Source organism: Hyaena hyaena, unplaced genomic scaffold (genome assembly GCF_003009895.1).
Source record: "Hyaena hyaena isolate Hyena2069 unplaced genomic scaffold, ASM300989v1 scaffold_137, whole genome shotgun sequence".
NCBI classification, from domain to species: Eukaryota; Metazoa; Chordata; class Mammalia; order Carnivora; family Hyaenidae; genus Hyaena; species Hyaena hyaena.
This window is the reverse complement of record NW_024080769.1, coordinates 3,365,153-3,385,079: the sequence shown is the minus strand read 5'-3', so window position 1 is coordinate 3,385,079 and position 19,927 is coordinate 3,365,153. Positions and strand designations below refer to the sequence as shown.

Genomic DNA, 19,927 nt, shown 5'->3' with positions numbered 1-19,927 from the left:
GAACCTTCACAAAACAGCAGGCTAGATGTGGGGCTCTCCCAGAGTCCCCTAGAGTCCGGAGGATAGTATAGTTTCAGAAAGCGAGAAAACAGGGAATGAAATATTGCTGGCCTCCCTCCTTCTTCCAGGTGTTGGCCTGTGTGAGTCCAGATCCAGAACCTTCTCTGCCCCCAGGACTGGAGGGCGTTGGTGCTGATCTTCAGTACCCTCCTTTACTTCCTCAGGCCCCAGCTTCAGTGTGTCTTCTTCTGTCACTCCAAGCACCTGGGGCCTTCCTGCTCTGCCCCGTCCCTCATGAACTCTGACCTCCAGGGAGTCCCCCGGGGCCAGGCCCCTGCCCTTCGTTGGCCTCCTCAGCTTGGGCTTTCTTTGGGTTGGGAACCACTGTGAAGGTCGCCAATACTGATGCAGGCCCGAGGTGCCGCCCCTGCTCCCTGCCCACACATCTCCCCTGTGTTTGTGTGCACACACTTCAGAGTGACAGTCTTGCACAGAAGTGAGGGGCTCTGGATAGCTTTGGTGCTGTGTTTGGGGAAGCACGTAAGTGTGCACACGCTAGATCATACGTGTGTGTGTGCACATCTTATGGGACTGTTTGCATTTCCGTGGGTCTGAGTGGATGTTGAAGCACATGGTCCTGCATTTTAGGGGTGCTCCTGGACTTTAGGAGTGTAGTGTACAATTTTGGAACTTTCACATAGGAGAATGAGTGGCTGAGAGTGTGAACTCACAAAGGTTGACCATGCAGCCATAGACGCTGTCTGTCACTACCTATAGTGACATGTGGCCCGAGGGCAGCGCGGGGGGAGTAGCTGTGAGATCTGGAGCGTCTTGGTCACTTCTCTGCCTGGAGGAGCCTCCGCTAGCTCTGACCCCGCTGCTTCTTCTGAACTGGAGGACGAGCTGGGCCCTTGACCAGACAGCCCATCAGAGGTCAAGGGTCAGCAGCAACCTCAGTGACCATAGCTGTCCCTGTGGTCCTTGCTGGCAGGCCCAGGAGGCAAGAGGAGCTGACTGAGGCTGGGAGTTCTCAGAACAGAGTTTCTTGGTTATGTGGGTCAAGGGGGGCGGGGGGGCAAGGTTCAAGGTTAGCTTGTGTGTGTTCTGGGGCAAATAACAACAATACACACAACTGCTTGGACTGTGCCAGACACTGTGCCAAGCGCTTTATAGACATGATTCAAACTTCACAACAGTACTGTGGAGCAGATATTGCTTCCCCATTTTACAGGTAGGGAAACTGAGTCTGGAAAATTAAATCGCTTGCCCTGGGTCACGCAACAAGTAAGTCACAAGCCTGGGATCTTGAACCCAGGTCTGTTTGACTCTAAAACTCATGCTTCTCTTTCTCATTCTGATCTATTGATTACCCCAGAAAGAGGGGAGAATGGGGCTCATTTCCTGCAAAACCCACTTTGCAACCAGATACATTTGGGATGTTACAGACAAAGGTTTCATTTCACGTAAGGAGCTTTACATCCTACGACTCCCTGGTGGGGAGAGGGAAAAGGGGGGGTGGGCAGAGGAACACCCCAGAAAGACCTCAGGGTGGAGGGCTGCAGGAGGGAAATCCGAAGCTTTGAGGCAGTGAGGACATCAGCTACCAGCCTTCGTCCACACTGGTGTTCCTGGAGCCCAGCACACGTGAGGGGTATCCGGCTTGCACTGTGGCCTCATGGGCACCCTAGGGATGAGGGTGCTGGGAAGAGACTCAGGTGAAGTGGGAGTCTGGCATGCACAGCTGCTCTGGCCTGCACCAAGAGACTCCACTCAGTCCTTTCCCTCCCTGATTCAAGCAGCAGGGAAAATGCATTATTTTTTCATTAAAAATTCATTTTGGAACGGATAGCCTTCAGAGATGTAATTAGCCACATTATTTCTCTCCATTAGCAGTCCCTGGAGTTTGCTGGAATTTCTTGTCCTTTTTCCTCTCCATTTCACTCTTTCCATCGCCTTTACAAGCTCGGTTGTAACACTTCTGCTCTCCCTCCCCCGACCATCACCCCGTGTTCTGTTTTTGGGCTGAATAACTAGTTTAGAATCTGGAGAAGGAGCGATGGCAAACCTCCTCCTCCCCACTGGGTTGTGGGAGCACCGTCCCCTGAGCCAGCAAGGGGTGCGGAGATGCCCACTTCGGCCGATGTGATGCAGAGACAGCCCGACTAGTGGCAAAGCTGGGTGGAGCTAAGAGATTGCCAGCCCCCTCTTCTCGCTGGGTGATCCCAAGCAAGTAACTTAACTTCTCTGGGCTTCGTCGCCTTCACAGGATGGTCAAGGCCAGCACTGACATTTGTAAAACACTTTCCCAGAGGTGGATAACAAGCACCCTGTGGTCTGGACATCTGCAGACAACAGGGGACTTGTGGGGACCAAATGATCAGTAGACAGGACAACATAAAAGACCCAGCCATGGCTCGGTAAGAGTCAGTTAGATGGTGTCTGGGGAGGCCTGGGCTGGAGGTCAGGGGTCAGGGAGAATGAGGGTGAGGACCCCTAGGGAGCAAGGCTCTTTCAGAGCAGAAGGGAGTTCACTGGGACTCGGCCTCACTGCCCAGGGCTGAGTGCCTCTCTTTGGCTGACTCTGGTGGCTTCTGCCCAGAGTTTCTCCCTTGGGTTATTTCTGGTGTGCATGACAGCTGGATGGGAGGTAAGAGAGGTGTCATCTTCAACTGGCTGGGGGAAAGTAGGGAGCCCATGAGGGCTCCCCAAGACCTTGAAAATGACCCAACATGCAGCAGATAATCCCTGGGCACCCCAACAAGCTCAGAGGACTTCAGGGCGGCTGGCTATTTCTCTGGGGAACTCCAGCTACCTCAGCGCTTGGAAGACAGCCCTCTGCATCCCGGCTCCCCGTTCCCTGCTTCCCTCACATTAGTGACACATGATGTGCAGCTGTCTCCGGCATTGTCAGAAATACCGTGCTCCACGGGGGCGAGGGTAGGAAACCTGCTGTGGGAAATCTAAACTTATCCTGGTTCCTCTCAATGAGGAGCACAGAGAAAAATACCGCTTTAGCATAAAAGATCACTGGCGCTTCGGAATGAAATAAAATCAAAACGTGTGCGATTTATCCCAAGAACTAGCGTGTCCCAGACTTCGACAGTCATGGGTAGGTGGCCTTTGAAGGGGTTCACGGGTAGTTGTTACAGGGACACCGTCACACTGCATTTCACAGACTTGTGTTGCATTGCCCTGGCCTCAACCCACTTTTATCACAATCCTGGTTCTTAGGCTCCAGGAGAAAGGCAGAGAAGCAGAAACTGGCTCATGGGATCTTTGAACTTGTATGCTGATATTACTACAAGCCTCTCAGAAACAGGCAGCACTTGACTCAAGTCTCGTCCAGGGAGATTGTTATGGACACGTCCTGGGCATCAAGAACAAAAATGGTGATGCTGAGGTTAATAACTACCATGCGCCGGGTGGCCCTGTGCTCCAGGCACAGGCCAGGCTCTTCTTCGTGCACATGGTTTTACCGACCCTTCAGTTCCCTGAGGTATTATCATACCTCTCCCTTCTTCTTACCCCCCTCAGGGGGGTAAGAGTTGGTGTCAAGGAAAACTCCCTTTGGGAGATGAGTCCCACCGCATGGAGGAGAGCAAGTAGTGTCACCTTGCCTGCCGCCAGGGGCAGTGACTGGAGACGTCAACCCACTAGTGGCTTACAGGTATCAGCATCGCCATGAAGGACACTGGTCACACAGGCACTGGAGGGAACGAGGCTTTGCTCATGTGAAGAGATAGATCAGGATCAACTTCAGCAGTGGACATGGGTCTCGTCCCACAGCCGACACAGGGATGTGATCTGCATGCACCCCTCTCATGCAGCAGACAAAGGACCCCATTCCCTCCCAGCTGGGAAGAGATACAACAGTGGGATTGGCCAGCTGCCACATGACGCACACACTTAGGCAGAACAAAGGCGCACACGTTGAATCTGGACCAGAGATAGACATTCCCACAGGAGGCCATAAACCCAGCACAGGCTGTGAAGACTCCCTGTCTCTTGGGAAGGATGTGTCCCAGGCCTAGAGCCCACTCCTGAGTGGCCAGGCAGAGGTGGAAAGACTTCATGCCTTTCCCAATAGGTGGGACCAAGGTCAAGTGGTTGGTTGGGCAGCATGGTCTGGATTTGAACCCGGGTTTTTTTGGCATCGAAACCCATGAGCTCTCTTATTACATGAGCCCTGCACTTCTGAGGATGAGAGGGTCTTCCCCTGGTACCTTCCAAGCCTCACCACCACTCTCCTGCCTCACCACTACACCCATCAGCCAGTGGACAACCAGATCCCCCGGGAGAAAAGATGAGCTTCGAGGTTTGCTCCCTCCAAAACTACTTTAATGTGAATTCTAGATCTCCCCACTGTTGGCCTGTACTCCAATACCAAGAATAATACTTGAAAAGCTGGGATTCTTGTGCCCTGAAGAACCCCCAAGTACAGAATTTTAAAGCAGAAAAACAGGGCTCCCATCAAGAAGGGGGAAATGCATAAAAGTGATACAGGAGAATCCAAAGAATTTAGAAAATTATGTAAATAAATGGACGTGATAAGGAACTGTTCAGCCAAGGAACTGTTCAGCCCTGGAGAAAAGAGATTGACACATGTAAATCCCTTGTAAGTATCAGCAAAAAGAGTCCAAGGGATCAAACACCCTTCTTGCTTCAGCTCAGTGTCCTGCAATTCCTTTTGAATATTAAGCTTCCATGTGGTTGTTCTGAGGCTTTTGTAATATGACCAAACAATCCTGGCTAATTTGGGCAAGGGCTATTATCTACAATTTACAGATAGGGAGCCAGAGGTGAAAGGAAGTTCAGTAGATGATCTATGGCCATCACGTTCATTTTCGAAACCACGTCGGATTTAGCACACAGATTTTCCAACTCCCTGCCTGATCTGAGCTTCTTAGGGGAAAATGGCAGTTGCTTCTCAGTTGTCGACATCATTAATGCAGAGGAACAGAGGCATAGATAATCCCAAATGGTGAGTAATGCTCACGCCATTTCTCCTGCTCTGGATATTTGCTTTGGAAGCTTCTTGCCGGCCTCAGAATAGAGGCACCTGGCTGTGGGAGGCCACCCCAACCTCATTCCACCACTCACCTGCTCAAAGCCACCCACCCCCTGCTCCATGAAGACCAAGGGGCATCAGATAAAGGGGAAGAGGCTATATAATGCCTTCCCAGGCTGGCACGGAGTGGCAGAGGGAGGCAGAGAATAAGGTGTTTTGATTTAAAAGGACCCCCGCCACGTAGCAAGCTAGCAGAACAGTAACAGTAAATGAGACAATGAATTGTGTCCACCGAAGTCTTCTGGATTCTGATTCATTATGTTAATAAGGGTGTGAGAGCCAGAGGTTGACTGTATTCTGAATTCATGGCTGGGGGACCCAAGGCTCAGAAGGGGGGAACATCCAAATTTAAGGTCAGAGTCCAAATTCCGTCTCCTAGCTCCTGATTCCAATTTAGTTGGTCTAATTACTACTATCTCCTAATGACTATGGAGGTTTTTGAGCCAGATGCCTCCAATGGCCTGGACCTGGGTAGACAGGCAAGCAATGCTTAAGGTGGAGAAATAGTGGTGCTGGAGCCAAGAGCAGCCAACTCCTCAAATTCATTCAACAAATATTGAGAACCTGCCAAGTGCCAGGGAGCAGGGATTGGCACAGGAGGAGAGCACAAGGGAAATCCGACATTGACCATGGCCTGAGGAACCCAGGGTTGGAGGGGAGAGAAGACATGTAATAGAAATCGTTGTAATACCTTCAGAGAGGACAATGAGATGAGATTTAAGAGAGCTTCATTTATTCTTCCATTCAATTAAATCATTCATTCAGTCATGCAGGCCCTGTCTTAAGTGCTCTGGATATAAAGATAGGAAAAACTGGTCTTTGTCCCCAGAAGCTACCATTCAAATACTGACTCTGAGTCACCAGGGAGTTTTTCAGAACACAGTACCCCAGGTCCCCAATCCAGACCACTGATTCTGAATCTCTGGAATTGACACTCAAGAAACCTGAAGCTCAGATTCTTGGTGTTATCATTCTGGGTTTGGGTACTGATCTGTGGGATAACAAGGGAAGGGAGCCCAGAGGAAGGACAGCCAGAGATAGGGAGAAAGGCTTTCTGGCCCACCTCACCCAGGAAGACTTCCTTGACCTGCCCAGCACATTGGTCTGCATGTCCTCTGACCCCAACCTCCACTGCACATCCCATATCTCCTGCGATATTTTTGGCTGACTGGTCAACTTCATTGGATTCTGGGTGTATCTTACTTCTGAAGCTGAGTGCTCCCATGTTCCAAGGTCATTGTGATGAGGGTTCCAGGGGCCTTGTGACGCACGCTGGCTGGTTCTGTTCAGGTGTGGGAAGTCAAGGAGAGGCCCAGTCCCCTCTGGGAATGCAACTCATCCCACAAAAGGAAGATCTCCTTGCCCTGCTAAATAAGCATCAGTCAGAGCTCCGAGTGAGCTCTGGTCAAAGGCTGCTTTGAAGACAGCCAGCAGGGGCCATGACCACCCTCTCTCCTGAAAACAGCCTCTCTGCCAGATGGTCAGCCTCCTTCATCCTGGTGCGTGTTCTTCATCAGCTCCAAGTCCCTCCCTCCCCAACTTCTGGTTTGCATTAGGGCTACTTTCCCCCTGTTGGGTTGGAAGGACTAGAACCCTGAGCTGGCCTAGAAGGTTGAGTGGGGTAAGTTGTACCTTGATCTGACATCAGCACTAACAACAGGACTGGAACACACAGGTCCTCTTGTTCCATTTCACCCTTCTCTCTAAGCCAGTTACCTTTCCCTGTATGTGATATTCTAACTCTAATGAGTTCTAGGTTTGCAAGTACAAGCTTGAAGATGCTGATAAATTTTCTTGGTGCTTTTGCCAACAATTTTGGTATGCTGCCACCAGGTGGCAGTAATGCTTTTGTTAGGAGGTGGTTTCCAGTCCACTTAATAAAATACATCTATTCATTAAAAGGCAGCCTCAGTCATAAAAATTTTCCACACAGTATATTTTTCAAAATCATAATAACTGATTATAATGACCTTAACCAATCTTGAATTTCATTAATCATACTGATTCAGAGAATGATACGTAAAAAAGCAGAAATGCAAAATGGACACCTATCTCCCTGAGTTTTATTTCATTTTTTTATATTCTTTTTTGTTGTTGTTGTTTCCAGTATTAATTTAAATTCTAGTTATTTAATATATAGGGTAATATCAGTCTCTCCCTGAGTTTTAAATGTTATTGCTTTGTTGCAGATTATTACCAGGTCCTGATTTCGATTTTCTTTATTTCTATCCATTTCTCTGAACTTATAGACTGATAATAATAAAACAACAAATGGCCACATAGCCTCTGTTATGTACAATGGTTCTAAATGCTTTATTTATAGTCCCTTATTCTCACCATAACCGTATACGAGGTAGATGATGCTATTATCTTCATTTTATGAAAAACTTGCCAGCACAGAGACTAAACAACTTGCCTAAAGCCCCCAGTTGGTATGTGGCAGAGCTGGTGTTTAGAGCCAGGCTGTGGATCCCATATTCTACGTCAGTGATTTTCAAAGTGTGGTGCCCAAAACTGTAGCATTAGCATCAATGGGGGCACTTGTAAGAAATGCAGACTCTTGATCCCCGGGTGATCTGAACCAAAAATGCTGGAGGTGGGGTCCAGTGATCTGTGTTTTGACAAGCACCCCAGATGAGTGTGATATGCAACTAACTTCGAGAATCACTGTTTTAAACCATTCATTTCATCACTATGTTATATGGATGATACACCCCCACACCCGATTGATAACAATCACCCAGGTAACTTTCAAGTTGCACATATGCGTACTCCTCCCCAATTTTGATATGCCTTCCCTCCTTGGGCCACCCTGTTCTCCCCTGGGTGAGAACCACTGACATGATGAGCCACCATACTGCTGAGAGTGTGTCTTGTCCCTCAAGGGAACTCAGGTGGAAGAGGCTGGGAACCGTAAGTAGCCAGTGACCTACTGGCCACTGGGGGCTCTGTTCCTAGAGGTGTTCAGAGCAACATGGCATCAAAAACCTTTCTGGAAAGTTTGCCTTATCCTCCAGTAGCTTTCCTATTTTAGTAAGAATGTTACAGAAAATCTTTAACCCAATGAAGCAGAATGGGAGGGGCAGGGGGAAGATGTATGCCTACAGCCTGGGCCTCTGGCAGGAGGAAGATGTAAGAGAAACCGAGCCACTTAGGACTCCTACTTCCTACCCCCCTCTCTAGAGGAAACATGACCAAGGTGTCCCCTTGGTCGCTGGTGGCGAGTTTTAACCTGCTTAAGCATACCATGAAGGTGGGAGATTGCCACAACTGCTCCATCTGGCAGCCCTCTTCCTGAGAGACCAGGAAAGCAAACGCTACTGCAGAGCTAACGGGTATCCAGCACCTCATGGGCCCTGTATCTCCCCTCCTGGATCACCGGGTAATTGTACCCAGATGGTGGCGCAGGGTGTTATTAGATAAGTGGAGCAAGAAATGGGGGAATATGGGAATATGAAGATGGATTTGAGAGATCATGGAATTGACAATCTCTCTTACTTTGAAAGACCCCAGATACAGGTTATGGTCTATGATTTCTGGCATAGACAGGTGGTGTGAATGTACTAGAAAAGAGAGAGAGGGGACCTCCATGTGGAAATTTTCCCTTTAGGCCTCTGCAGGTCAACAAGCTTCTTGTGTTTGTCCTTGGCTTGCTAGCAAATGTCTTAGATGAATGTTCTTGTGGTTGGCCTGTAGTTTGTTTAGGTTTTGCTCACAGAAGTAGTGGACATAGGGAAATTGAGTTTCCTGGAAGGAGAAGTCAGTGACTTTTTTTTTTAAGAGACAACGAGAGCAGGGGAGAGAGGCCTGAGAGAGAGTGAGAGAGAGAGAGAGAGAGAGAGAGAGAATCTTAAGCAGGCTCTGTGCTCAGCACAGAGACCTATGCAGCACTCCATCCCACAACCCTGGGATCAGGAGTTGGACACTCAACTGACTGAGCCACCCAGGCACCCCACAAGTCAGTGACTTTTTGTAAGCAAATTCAGCCATGGCAAAGTGGGGAGATGGCTAATTGTTGCAGGTAGAGGTCGAGAAATGTAAATCCACTGAGCACTCAGCCAATACCTTCTTGTGACGTTTCTAATTATCTCTGCCTCATTGTGCTAATGCCATATCTCTTAGGGTTTCTGTGCATATTACTTACTTTGCCACCTTTTCATTGCACTTGACCTTTTTTTCATATCTTTGTTCATCATTTATTTTTTAACCCTTCTATATGACATTAGATTTTAAGGTATGCCTTTTGTCATCAGCTTGTATCTGGTATGTTTTTTTTTTTTTTCAAATGGAATATGTATGTATTTTTTTTTCAAATGGAAAATCTTTGCTTTTTACTCTCCCTAGGAGCATGTCACTGGGGTTAAACACCCTGATTCTTGCACCAAACAGCTCTGGGCTCAAATCTCAGCCCTAATATTTACTGTATGGCTTCAGATATACTAAATAACCCTCTTCTGGCCTCAATTCCCTGATCTGTAAAACGGTGCAATGACCACACCTACCTCATAGGCGGTTTCAAAGATTAAATGATAAATATAAAGTGTTTAGAACAGTGCTTGGCACCTCATCAATGCTTCGTAGATGTTTACAACTAATCAGAGAATATAAGGCATTTATTTTCATAATTGATTTCTTTGGGTTTCTATCATGTTTTACGTTTTATGCTTTTCTTAACTCCTTGTTGTTTCCTGTATTATTTACTTTTACTTTTAAAGGGGATTAAAAGGAAAATGCCTTGTTCCTATAACCCTCTAATTTTTAAAGTAAAAAATAAAACAACTTCTTCTCACTCTATCCTTCACTCTGATAAAAAAAATTACATTTGTAGTTAAAAATTCTTCCTACAAAAGACACTCTAGGCCTAGACGGCTTCACTGGTAAGTTATAGCAAATACTGAAGAAAGAAATAATACCAATTCTATACAAATTATTCTAAAAAATTTAAACGTGAGAATACATCCCTGCTCATTCCATGAACCCAACACTACCCTGGTACCAAAATCAAAGAAATTGCAAGAGAAGAAAACTATAGATCAATATCTCGCATGAACATTGATGCAAAGATTGTAAATAAAATTTAGCATGCAGTATCCAATAACGTATAAAAGGATAACATATCACCAGTGGGCTTACCCAAGGGATGCAAGGCTGATTTAACATTCAAAATCACTCAATACAATTTTCCATATTAACAAACTAACAAACTAAAACCATATGATCATTTCAACAGATGCAGAGTATCATTTGAAAAAAAAATGCAATAGCCATTCCTGAAAAACACTCTCCGTGAACCAGGAATGGAAGGGAGCTTCCTTAATCTGATAAAGGGCAGCTACAAAAAAGCCGGCAGTTAACATCATACTGAATTATGAAAGCTTGAATCCTTTTCCTCTAAGATTAGGAACAAAACAAAGATGTCTACTCTCAACATGTTCACTCACCATGGCACGGGAGGCTCTAGCCAGTGCATAAAACAAAAAATAAATAAATAGAAGGCATCCAGACTGGAAAGGAAGAAGTTAACCTGCCTTTATTCACAGACAACATGATCATCTATGTCAGGGCTGGTAAACTTTTTTTACAGAGGTCTAGATAGTAAGTATGTTAGTTTTTATGTGCCATATGTCTCTGTCGCAACTACTTAACTCTGCTGTTTTAGCAAGAAAGCAGCCACAGATAATACATAAATGAGTGGGCACAACTGTGTGCCAATAAAGCTTTATTTAAAAAAAAAACAACTGGTTGCAGGCCAGATTTGGTCCATGGAGTTGTAGTTCACTGATTGTTGGCCTCTATAATAAATCCCATGGAATCCACAAAAGCCACTAGGACTAATAAGGTGGCAGAATACAAGATCAATATACAGAAATCCATTGTATTTCTATATATAGCAATAAATAGTTGGAAGTGGGAAGTTTAAAAACGACACCTTTTAAAACAACATCCTCCCCCACCAAAATAGTTAAGGATAAATCTGACAAAATATATGAATAGCCTATACCAGAAATCACAAAACAATGCTGAGAGACATTAAAGATCTAAATAGATGGAGAAGTAAACCATGTTCATGGGTCAGAAAGCTCAATATTGTTATCAGTTCTCCCCAAATTGACCTATAAATTCAGCACAGTTCTCATCAAAATCACAGCTGTCTTTACTGTCGAAATTGACAAGTTGACTAAGATTCATATGGAAATGCATTGCTAAAGTCCATCCATTCCCTTTCATAATTAAGGATCCCAGGACACAGCCCAACTTTGCCTATTCTCTCCTGCTTCCTGCCACAGGGCATGCGAGTGTTGGAGACTGAACATAGGTTTGGAGAACACGATGGCAGTCAGAGGGATGGAAGCCTGGCTCTGGTCTGCTCAGACAACCGTGTCTGTGCACTTGGGACATGGCATCAGGACAGACTCCCCCCACCCTCAAAGGTTAGGTCAACTCCATTGAGGGTTGGTATCTTCTTGGGCCCATGTGTCCTATTTTGGTTCAGAAAATAGAGCGTGTTTGAGTTAGTAAAGATGCTCAATCCATCCCTATCAAAGGTAAAATCAGTAGAAATTATCCCAAATCTTGTCTGTGGGCTCTTATGGTTTTGTTTCCAGTGCTAAACTGATCTCTAATAGCTTGCCTCTCTCTCGTGATCAGTGGACCAGAAGCATCAGAAATCTCCCAGGGGCCTGTTAGAAATGCATCACCCTGGGCCCCACCCCAGACCTTCTGAGTCAGAATCTATATTTTATGAAGATCCTCAGGTGACTCGTCTGCAAATTTGAATTTGAGTCACACATGTGCATAGTCAGGTGTATTCAGGAAGTTGGGAGTGTATATATCAGACAAGTCTAGTCACCTGCCAAGCTCTATCCATCCACACACCTTCATGTCTGCAATGTGGCATTTCAAGATATGCTTCTCTCCAGTAGAAGATTCCTGACAGGAGCTTTTACCTCCTGATTACTGCCTTATAAGCATTTTTAATTACTTTGCATGCAGCACACTCACCTCCCCCCCATCTCTCTCTCTCTCTCTCTCTCACACACACACACACACACACACACACATGCACGCACACACGCACGCACAAGTGAGCGCACACATCTCTTACATAAACCAGAAACCATCCCTTATGAGGAATTGTTTTACTCTTCCAGGAAAGGCAAAATGAAGCCCATGGGTGTGTTTAATTTGTGCTTATTTTATATTTTTCCATTATCAAAGCAGTACACATTATTACAGAAAAGTTAAAAAATACAAGAAAAAGGAAAAAAAATGTAGAATCCTATTTCTCAAAGACAATCACTCTTGCTTTTAGTGGGGATTTTTGGTATGGGTGGAGACTTTCTTTTCAGTTTTTTTTCCTACCAGAATCTTATTCATGTTAATTCACTATATATTAGAGTATATAAGGTGTAGCTTTTATAATATATGACTTAGGTATACAAGAAGAATAGCACATAGAAAGGATAGAAGATAGATACTGAAGTATAATTTTGTACTCTGCTTTTTTCTGTTAACATTTTAATTTTTCCAGATTATTATTCACTCCCTATCAACATCATTTTTTATACCTCACAATATTCCATTGAGTATATAAACTGTAGTTTATTTAACTATTCCCTTATTCCATAATGTTTAGAGCACATGCGTTTCTCATTTTGGTAAGTAATGTGCAGTGAAAATTATTGTGCTTTCAGCATTTTTGTAGAACTTTGCACTGATTTCTTCAAGATAGATTTCCAGAAGTGAGTCAGAGGCTCAAAAACTCCAGAGTATAGCGTTGAAAAAGCTCAGTCGTTTGAGCATCTGACTTCAGCTCAAGTCATGATCTCGTGGTTCATGAGTTTGAGCCCCGCATCCGGCTCCCTGCTGTTAGCGCAGAGTCCGCTTCAGATCCTTTGTCCCCCTTTCTCTGCCCCCTCCCCACTTACTCTCTCTCAAAAATAAATAAGACACTGAAAGAAAGGAAGAAAGAAAGAAGAGCACACTTAAAAGTTTCTTAACAGAGGGCTGAAGTGATTGTCCTTGCCAGGTGAAGAGAAAACCACCCATTGACAAGACGGAATGGGATGCCTTCTTTGATGAGAACGGTCTCTTGGCCAAGTCACGAGACTTCATATGTGTTAACATCCTGGAAAGGGTACAGACCCCAAGGCCTTGCCCTGGCACTGGGGGGCATGGGTGGGAAGGGGGCAGGCATGGAGTTTGGAGAGGCCCTTTCGGCAGGCACCCCCGAGGGCCCGTGACCTCTCACCCGTCACCCACCCCACAGGGTCTGCACCCCTTCGTGAGGACAGAAGCCTGGAAGTTCCTCACGGGTTACTACTCATGGCAGAGCTCAAAGGATGAGCGGCTCGCAGTGGACAGCACAAGGAGGTAGAACATTCCAGATCCTGTCAGGGGAGGATGGATGGCAGTGCGGGTGGGAGGGAGTGTCCACCCGAGCCTGACAAGTTCAGTCTTCTTGCCTCAAACAGATTCCTTATTCTGAGAGACAAAACCCCCATGTGCTCCTGACCCATGGCCTGAGCATAGGGCACCAGCACATTCCCACCCAGCTCCATTCAGCAGCCCACACACTGTCCTGCATGGGCTTCATTCCAGCAACTTCTCTGGCCTGCCACCATCCCATTGCATCCTTCCCTAGAGCCTGTGTGCCTATCTGAGCTGAAGATTCCTGCACAAGGGGCAGTGGGGAATAATCTGGGGCAGTAGGGGAAACTGAGGATCCACTTGAAGATTCATGCACAAGGGGCAGTGGAGAATAATCTGGGGCAGTAGGGGAAACTGGGGGTCCACCTGGAACACCGGAGTCCTGAGGGCCCTGACAAGAGCCTATATTAGTTTCCTGAGGCTGCTGAAACAAGGCGCCACAAACCGGGGGCTTTGAGGCAGCAGGAATGTGTTCTCTCGGTTCCGGAGGTCAGAGGCTCCAAAGCAAGAGGCCAGCAGTGCCACGTTCCCTTCAGGGGAGAATCCTTCCGTGGTTCTTTGAGGTTCTGGTGACTCCGGCTGTTCTTCCAATCTCTGCCTCCGTGGTCACATGTCACATGGCCTGCTCGCCTTCTCTCTGTCTCACCTTTGTGTATTTCTGTGTGTCCTCAGAAGGACACTCGTCCTTGGATTTAGGGTCCATCTGGATATTCGAGATTGATCTCATCTCGAGATCCTTAATTATACCTGCAAAGGCCCTTTTCCAAATAAGTTCACATTCACAAGGTTCGGCAGCTAAGGCATGGACATATCGTTTGAAAGGCCACCATTCAGCCCCCTACATCCCTAAGCCAGTGCTAATAATGGACACTAGACACTGCCTCATCCAACCCTTCCGATTCCAAGGCAGAGGTGCCAGTATTCTCCCCATTCTACAGAGGAGGAAACTGAGGCTTAGGTATAGTGATGTCCGCAAGGCCTGACCTTAGTTGCAAACACCCAGTTATTAATTTGTGGAGCCAGGATTCAGGAGCAGCCGTGGGAGCCCAGAGCCACAAGATTGAACCTGCCTCCAGGCTGCCCTCCAGGAGCACATTAGAGCGTGGTTAGGCGCCGGTTGGGGTGAGAAGGGGCATCACAGGTAGGGGGCGCTACATCCAGGAGAGAGTTGCGCAGAGTTCCTTTGATTTGCCAGGAGGAGGAGGCTGCCTCTTTCAGCCTCAGTTCTGTCTTTACAGGAAGAACTATGAGGCCTTATGTGAGATGTATGAAAAGATTCAACCCCTTCTGGAAAACCTGCACCGGAACTTTATAGAGACTCGGAATAACATCGGTGAGCAGAGTCGGGTGGGCAGGGCGGGGTAGAGGGGTGGGCTTGAAGCCAGTCCTGCCCCTTTCCTCAGTCATATCTGGGGGCCAATGATTCCCCTGGTTCCTAGGAGCTGCCTTCACAGGGGCCCGGAATTTTGCTAGCTAAACCTTGGTTAGTCCATCCACCATCTCTATGATGGGCCCTAGATGCCTAGCACCATTTTTCCCCTGGTGAGTGCTATTCCTGCTGCTTTGTCTTCATCATCTCTCCCCCTTGGGCCTTGAATTAGGCTGGGTTTTAATTGGACAGGACCATCGGAGTGGGATGGTGGGGCATTCCTGGCAGAGGGTCCTGCCTCATCAAAGATTTAGAGGTAGGGACACTGCCAAACAGCTCACAGGGTATGATGAGGGGTAGAGCCTCAGGGACCGATGTACTTTTCACAGCCCCCTCCTCCCTAGGGTGCCCTGGGTCTTACCCTTTGGGAGAATGCACTCATTCATGGACCCCCTGCTGGAGGCGATCGGGTGTCACCTCCCTGTCCCTTTTCCGCAACCTAGCCTATGACATTCAGAAACTCTACGACAAAGACCACCTAGGCAACGTCCTTATCGACAAGAAGAGACTGGAAAAAATCCTGCTCCTGAGTTACGTCTGCAATACCCAGGCAGGTGGGCCACAGCCCTGAGCCTCCCCACAGACCCCCGTTCTCAGGTCCTTCCTGCAATCCCTTCCCTGCCCCCAGCCAGCCCCTCCTCACTGCCCACCCCCTCCCCCCTCCAGAGTATCAGCAGGGCTTCCACGAGATGGTGATGCTTTTCCAGCTGATGGTGGAACATGACCATGAGACCTTCTGGCTTTTCCAGTTCTTCCTGCAGAAAACGGTGAGGGCTGAGCCTGAGTTCCAGGACGACCTGCCCACCACTCCCCAAACAACCCCTTGAGGTCAGGCGGGTGCTGGCACCCCCAGCCGTTTCCTCCAGCCCTCAGGGTCCCAGAGGAGCCCAGATGGGCAACACTAACCCCAGGGAGGTTTGGGGCAGAGGGCGCTATGTGTGTTACAGGCATTGGAGTTGAGGAGAGGGCTAGAAGGGTGCTCTGGGTCTAACTCTCACCAAACCTTGAAAGAATGTAACCGGCCAGTCCCAGGGAAGCCTTCTCCTGGCCACCCCCTCCCCAAACATGGCTCTGTCCCCACAAATCCTCCATGGCTCCCCATCGCCTCCAGAATAAAATCCAATAAATTTGGTCAGGCATTCAAGAACTATCTTTGGCCTTGTCTCTCGATGCTCTCTTCCCACGCCCTGCGCTTCAGACACAGCAGGGGACTCGGTAACCGCCCCCCCCCCCCTGCAGACGTACCTCACAATGATCCCATTGAGGGCTTGTGAAGGTGCCAGTCCCTGGAACAGCCTTGCTGGAAAACCTTTCCTTATGATCTGCGACAGGCTGTTCAGAATCTACCCTCACCCCTCTCTCCATCCCGGCAACAATGTGCTCCCGGCTCTTTCCTTGTCCTCATTGGTTCTGACCCACAGCTTGGGTATAGAGGCAGAACAGGGCACACTGCATGTGAGCCACATCTGAAACATCCCTGCACACACACACACACACACACACACACACACACAGGTGCATACACATGTACACACACAGATCACATGTACACATACAGACGCTTATCCGGACACATGAGCCCAGCCTGGAGCCAGCCACACACAGGGCATCCAGAACCAAGATGCAGTCAAGCAGGGCTGGCTCTTCTGGTGCCCCCACATGGAGAAAGGTTCTCTTTCCCTCCCTCCCACCCATCTTTCTCCCATCTTTCTCAGGAGCACAGCTGTGTCATCAACATCGGAGTGGGCAAGAACCTAGATGTGCTCAACAACCTGATCGACTTCTTGGACCCTGTGTTTGCTGAGCACCTAAGTGAGTGCACCCCCACCTCAACAACTGTACATCTCCCCCCACAGGGCAGGCATGAGAGGACACCGGGACCCAGTCCCCGGCATGGTGGGAGGGAGCCAATCACTTGGCTTTCTCTCCAGGCCCTGAGAGGAGGGTTCACCTAGATGGGGTTGGAATTTGGACAGTTGAAACTTCACCCCCAAACAGTCTCCAAAGGCAGTTGGAAGAGTGAGGGCCAAGCATCTCCTATTTCCCCAGTGTGTTGGCGCATTGGCGCTCTGCCCTCCGGGTCCCTTTGCTCTATTATGCACGCTGTCCTTCTGTTCCCTGACCATGGCCTCCCGGCTGACGCCCCGCTTCTCTCCTGCACAGGAGGGAAGGGTGCCGGGACCGTGCAGTCCCTCTTCCCCTGGTTCTGTCTCTGCTTCCAACGGGCCTTCAAGTCCTTCGAAGATGTCTGGAGGCTGTGGGAGGTGAGGTCTCCTTGGACGGAAGTGCTAGGCCCCACCCCTCCAGCATATGCAGCGGGAAACCGGTTTCCTTGCCTGCCCTTTATTACTGGCTCAGGTGCACTTACTGCGCCAGCGACCCTGCTCCCACCTTGTTGGAGGAGCTAAGGCATCGGCTTGTCCATCTGCTCATTCAGTCCCACCAGCACCTTCGGCAGGGCAGTCAGGGCGGGGCCTCTGGCCCATGCAGGGGGGAAGCCTAGCCTGCCCAGGCAGGCCTCCCTCTGCTCCACTTCCCCAGCTGCCCCTTCCTCCACCTTCCCCTCCATCCGAGTGCTATCTCCCTGCTGGCCCCTCACTCCTGGAGAAGGAGGGGCCCCCGAAAGGTCCAGTCAAAGGTGCAGTTCTTTGATCCCAGGTCCTTGGGCCATCGGCAGATGAACCTCCCTGGGACCAGACCCACCACCCACTTCTGCTCTGCCCAGCCCAGTCTTCAGCCTGGCATTTGATGCCGCACACGTCAGCTCCCACCTGCCTTTTCCCTCCCTCATGGCCTGTTAGTCTCCATGCCCATGTCCATGGCCACCCCTGGGCCTCTGGTGACACCCCTGGATCATTGATTTCTCATCAACCGTTGCTTTGCCAAAGCTCCCCTCAAATGCTACAGATAGTCACCTGGTCATTCTCTCACCCCCCCCGCCCCCGTCTCCTCCCCCCATCCCCACTCTGCGCCTCCCTCTCTCCCTTCCTCTGTCCCTCCTTCCTTCTCGTTCTCTCCTCCTCTTCCTTCCCTCCAGCCAATGAATTCCCTGAAGGCTTTTCCTCTGAGCCCCGCAGCAGCCTGCACCAGGCCCAGGACCCTAGAGAGAATGAGAATGAGCAAGTCAGCAGCGAGGCCCAGGAATGGCTGTCCCCGGGGCGGGTTGCCCAGTCAGGGGCGGGCCACCATCCAGGGTAGGCAGCAGTGCCAGGCCTCGAGGCCCAGGCTGCCCCTCCCCGGCTGCAGGTCCTGCTGACGGGGAAGCCGTGCAGGAACTTCCAGGTGCTGGTGGCCTACAGCATGCTGCAGATGGTGCGCGAGCAGGTGCTGCAGGAGAGCATGCTCAGCAATGACATCATCCTGGTGAGCCCTCCCACCCGCGGGCCGCGTGCCACTGGCACCCTGCGCCGTCCCAGCCTTTGCCCCCCCCCCCCCTCCGTAGAAATTGTGCTGTCCCGAGCACTCTGTTGGCACTTATTCAGAGCAGCCCATTGAAGCCACACAACAAGTCTTATGCAGAGGGACATAACCATCACTGGTACCCCGATTTCACACAGGAAGTAACTGAGGCCTTGAACAGCTCTTAAAGTCTAGGCTCACTGCCTCACAGTTAACCCTTTAGCCCTCGGGTCCTCCTGCGGCAAAAGAACCAAGAGTGTTCTGGCATTTCAAAAAAGCAGCTGAAGTCTGCTGTTTGATGTTTTTGAACCTCAAAAAACTCTAGGGTGGCAGCCCAGTTATAAAACAGGCCCTCCTTAGACATCCCTGAGTCACTCAGTGGGACCCTGGGACTCCCTTGAGCCCAGCAGGAAACCTGCATTTACCATCTCCCCCAAAGACCAAGTTCCGGTGGTGACACTTCGGGCACTGTGCCAGGCTGGTTGGGGAGAGATCAGGTGGCCCCGGTGACTGCCACAGGCAGCGGCCTTGTCCCTTGAAGTGGTAGGCAGCCACCTGTGCCCAAAGAGACCTGTTCTGTCCGTCCCAGCTTCCTCTCCCCGCACAGGCCTGCAACAACCTCATTGACCTTGACGCCGATATGCTGATCTCTGCTGCCTGCTTGGTTTATGCTGATCTCATCCAGAGAGATGTAAGTTACCCTGATTATCTGTCTTCTTCCTCCTCCTCCTCCTCTTCCTCCTCCTCTTCCTCCAAGGAACCTTCTCTGACTTCCCAAGCCCAGCCCAGGCACATGGCGGGCATATTCGGCTCAGAGACAGTCTGTGCCTTGTTCTCTGAGGTTTTCCATCTGCATCTCCTGCCTCCCCAAGAAGACTGTGTTGCCCGAGGACACAGCCCTCACCCCCTCGTTCCCTGTGTCCCTCCCAGTGGGTCAGGCACAGGACTGAGCTCCCGGAGGTTCAGTAGACTGTCACTAGCTGGACAAATGTGAAGAGTGAGAGCGACAGACCAATGTCTGTCTGCCTCAACCTGCCAGAACCCTCCTCTTCCCCAGGCTCCTCCGCCCTTAAAGGATTTCTTTCTCTGAAGACACTCACAAGGGACAGATGCCCTCAATGGACAGAAGGAAGGAGTACATCAGCCATGAAGTCCAACGGGGCAGCAGGGTGAGGGTGTAGGTAATACAACTACAGCAGAAACAGGCTCTGGAGTCACAGTTTGTGCTGGGCAGTGAGTCTCCTGGGGACACGGGAGGGCACAGAGGATTGTCTGTGCCTGATAAGAAGAGAGGCCCGGGGGCGGCGAAAAGGGCCACCACGAGGCTAGAGAGAGGGCAGGCCCCCCAGGGAGGCCTTGCGGGTCACAGCTGAGGGCCTTCCAAGGCTACGCTGGTTCCACATGCGGATGCAAACGTCATTACGTCATAAGGACGTAAACGACTTTGAGAACCTCCTTGCCTCCTGTGGAGGACAAATTGAACGTGTCCAGTAGGCCTGCTCAACCCCCACGACCAGGGCCAGAGAGGAGGGCCTGACCACACGGCTCTGCCCACACGCCCCGCCTGTTCCCCCTTCCTCCCAACGCGGTGGTCGCACACG

The 19,927-nt window shown here is 49.5% G+C and overlaps 1 protein-coding gene across 1 annotated transcript; it reads left to right on the top strand.

The window, feature by feature from the left end:
• Positions 1-6,363: 6,363 nt before the first annotated feature.
• Positions 6,364-19,528, top strand: TBC1D21 (TBC1 domain family member 21). Its single transcript, XM_039238212.1, has 11 exons — positions 6,364-6,567; positions 13,098-13,205; positions 13,338-13,441; positions 14,737-14,831; positions 15,371-15,481; positions 15,594-15,694; positions 16,643-16,739; positions 17,091-17,191; positions 18,174-18,290; positions 18,934-19,017; positions 19,384-19,528. The coding sequence occupies exons 1-11, from the start codon at positions 6,508-6,510 to the stop codon at positions 19,414-19,416; spliced, it is 1,011 nt and encodes a 336-aa protein (XP_039094143.1). The 5' UTR covers positions 6,364-6,507; the 3' UTR covers positions 19,417-19,528.
• Positions 19,529-19,927: the final 399 nt, after the last annotated feature.

Coding starts and splice junctions, on each gene's coding strand:
- TBC1D21 (XM_039238212.1), top strand. CDS start 6,508: ATGACCACCCTCTCTCCTGAAAACAGCCTCTCTGCCAGATGGTCAGCC. Junction 13,206..13,337: donor GTGTTAACATCCTGGAAAGG/GTACAGACCCCA, acceptor CCCACCCCACAG/GGTCTGCACCCCTTCGTGAG. Junction 17,192..18,173: donor ATGTCTGGAGGCTGTGGGAG/GTGAGGTCTCCT, acceptor CCCCGGCTGCAG/GTCCTGCTGACGGGGAAGCC.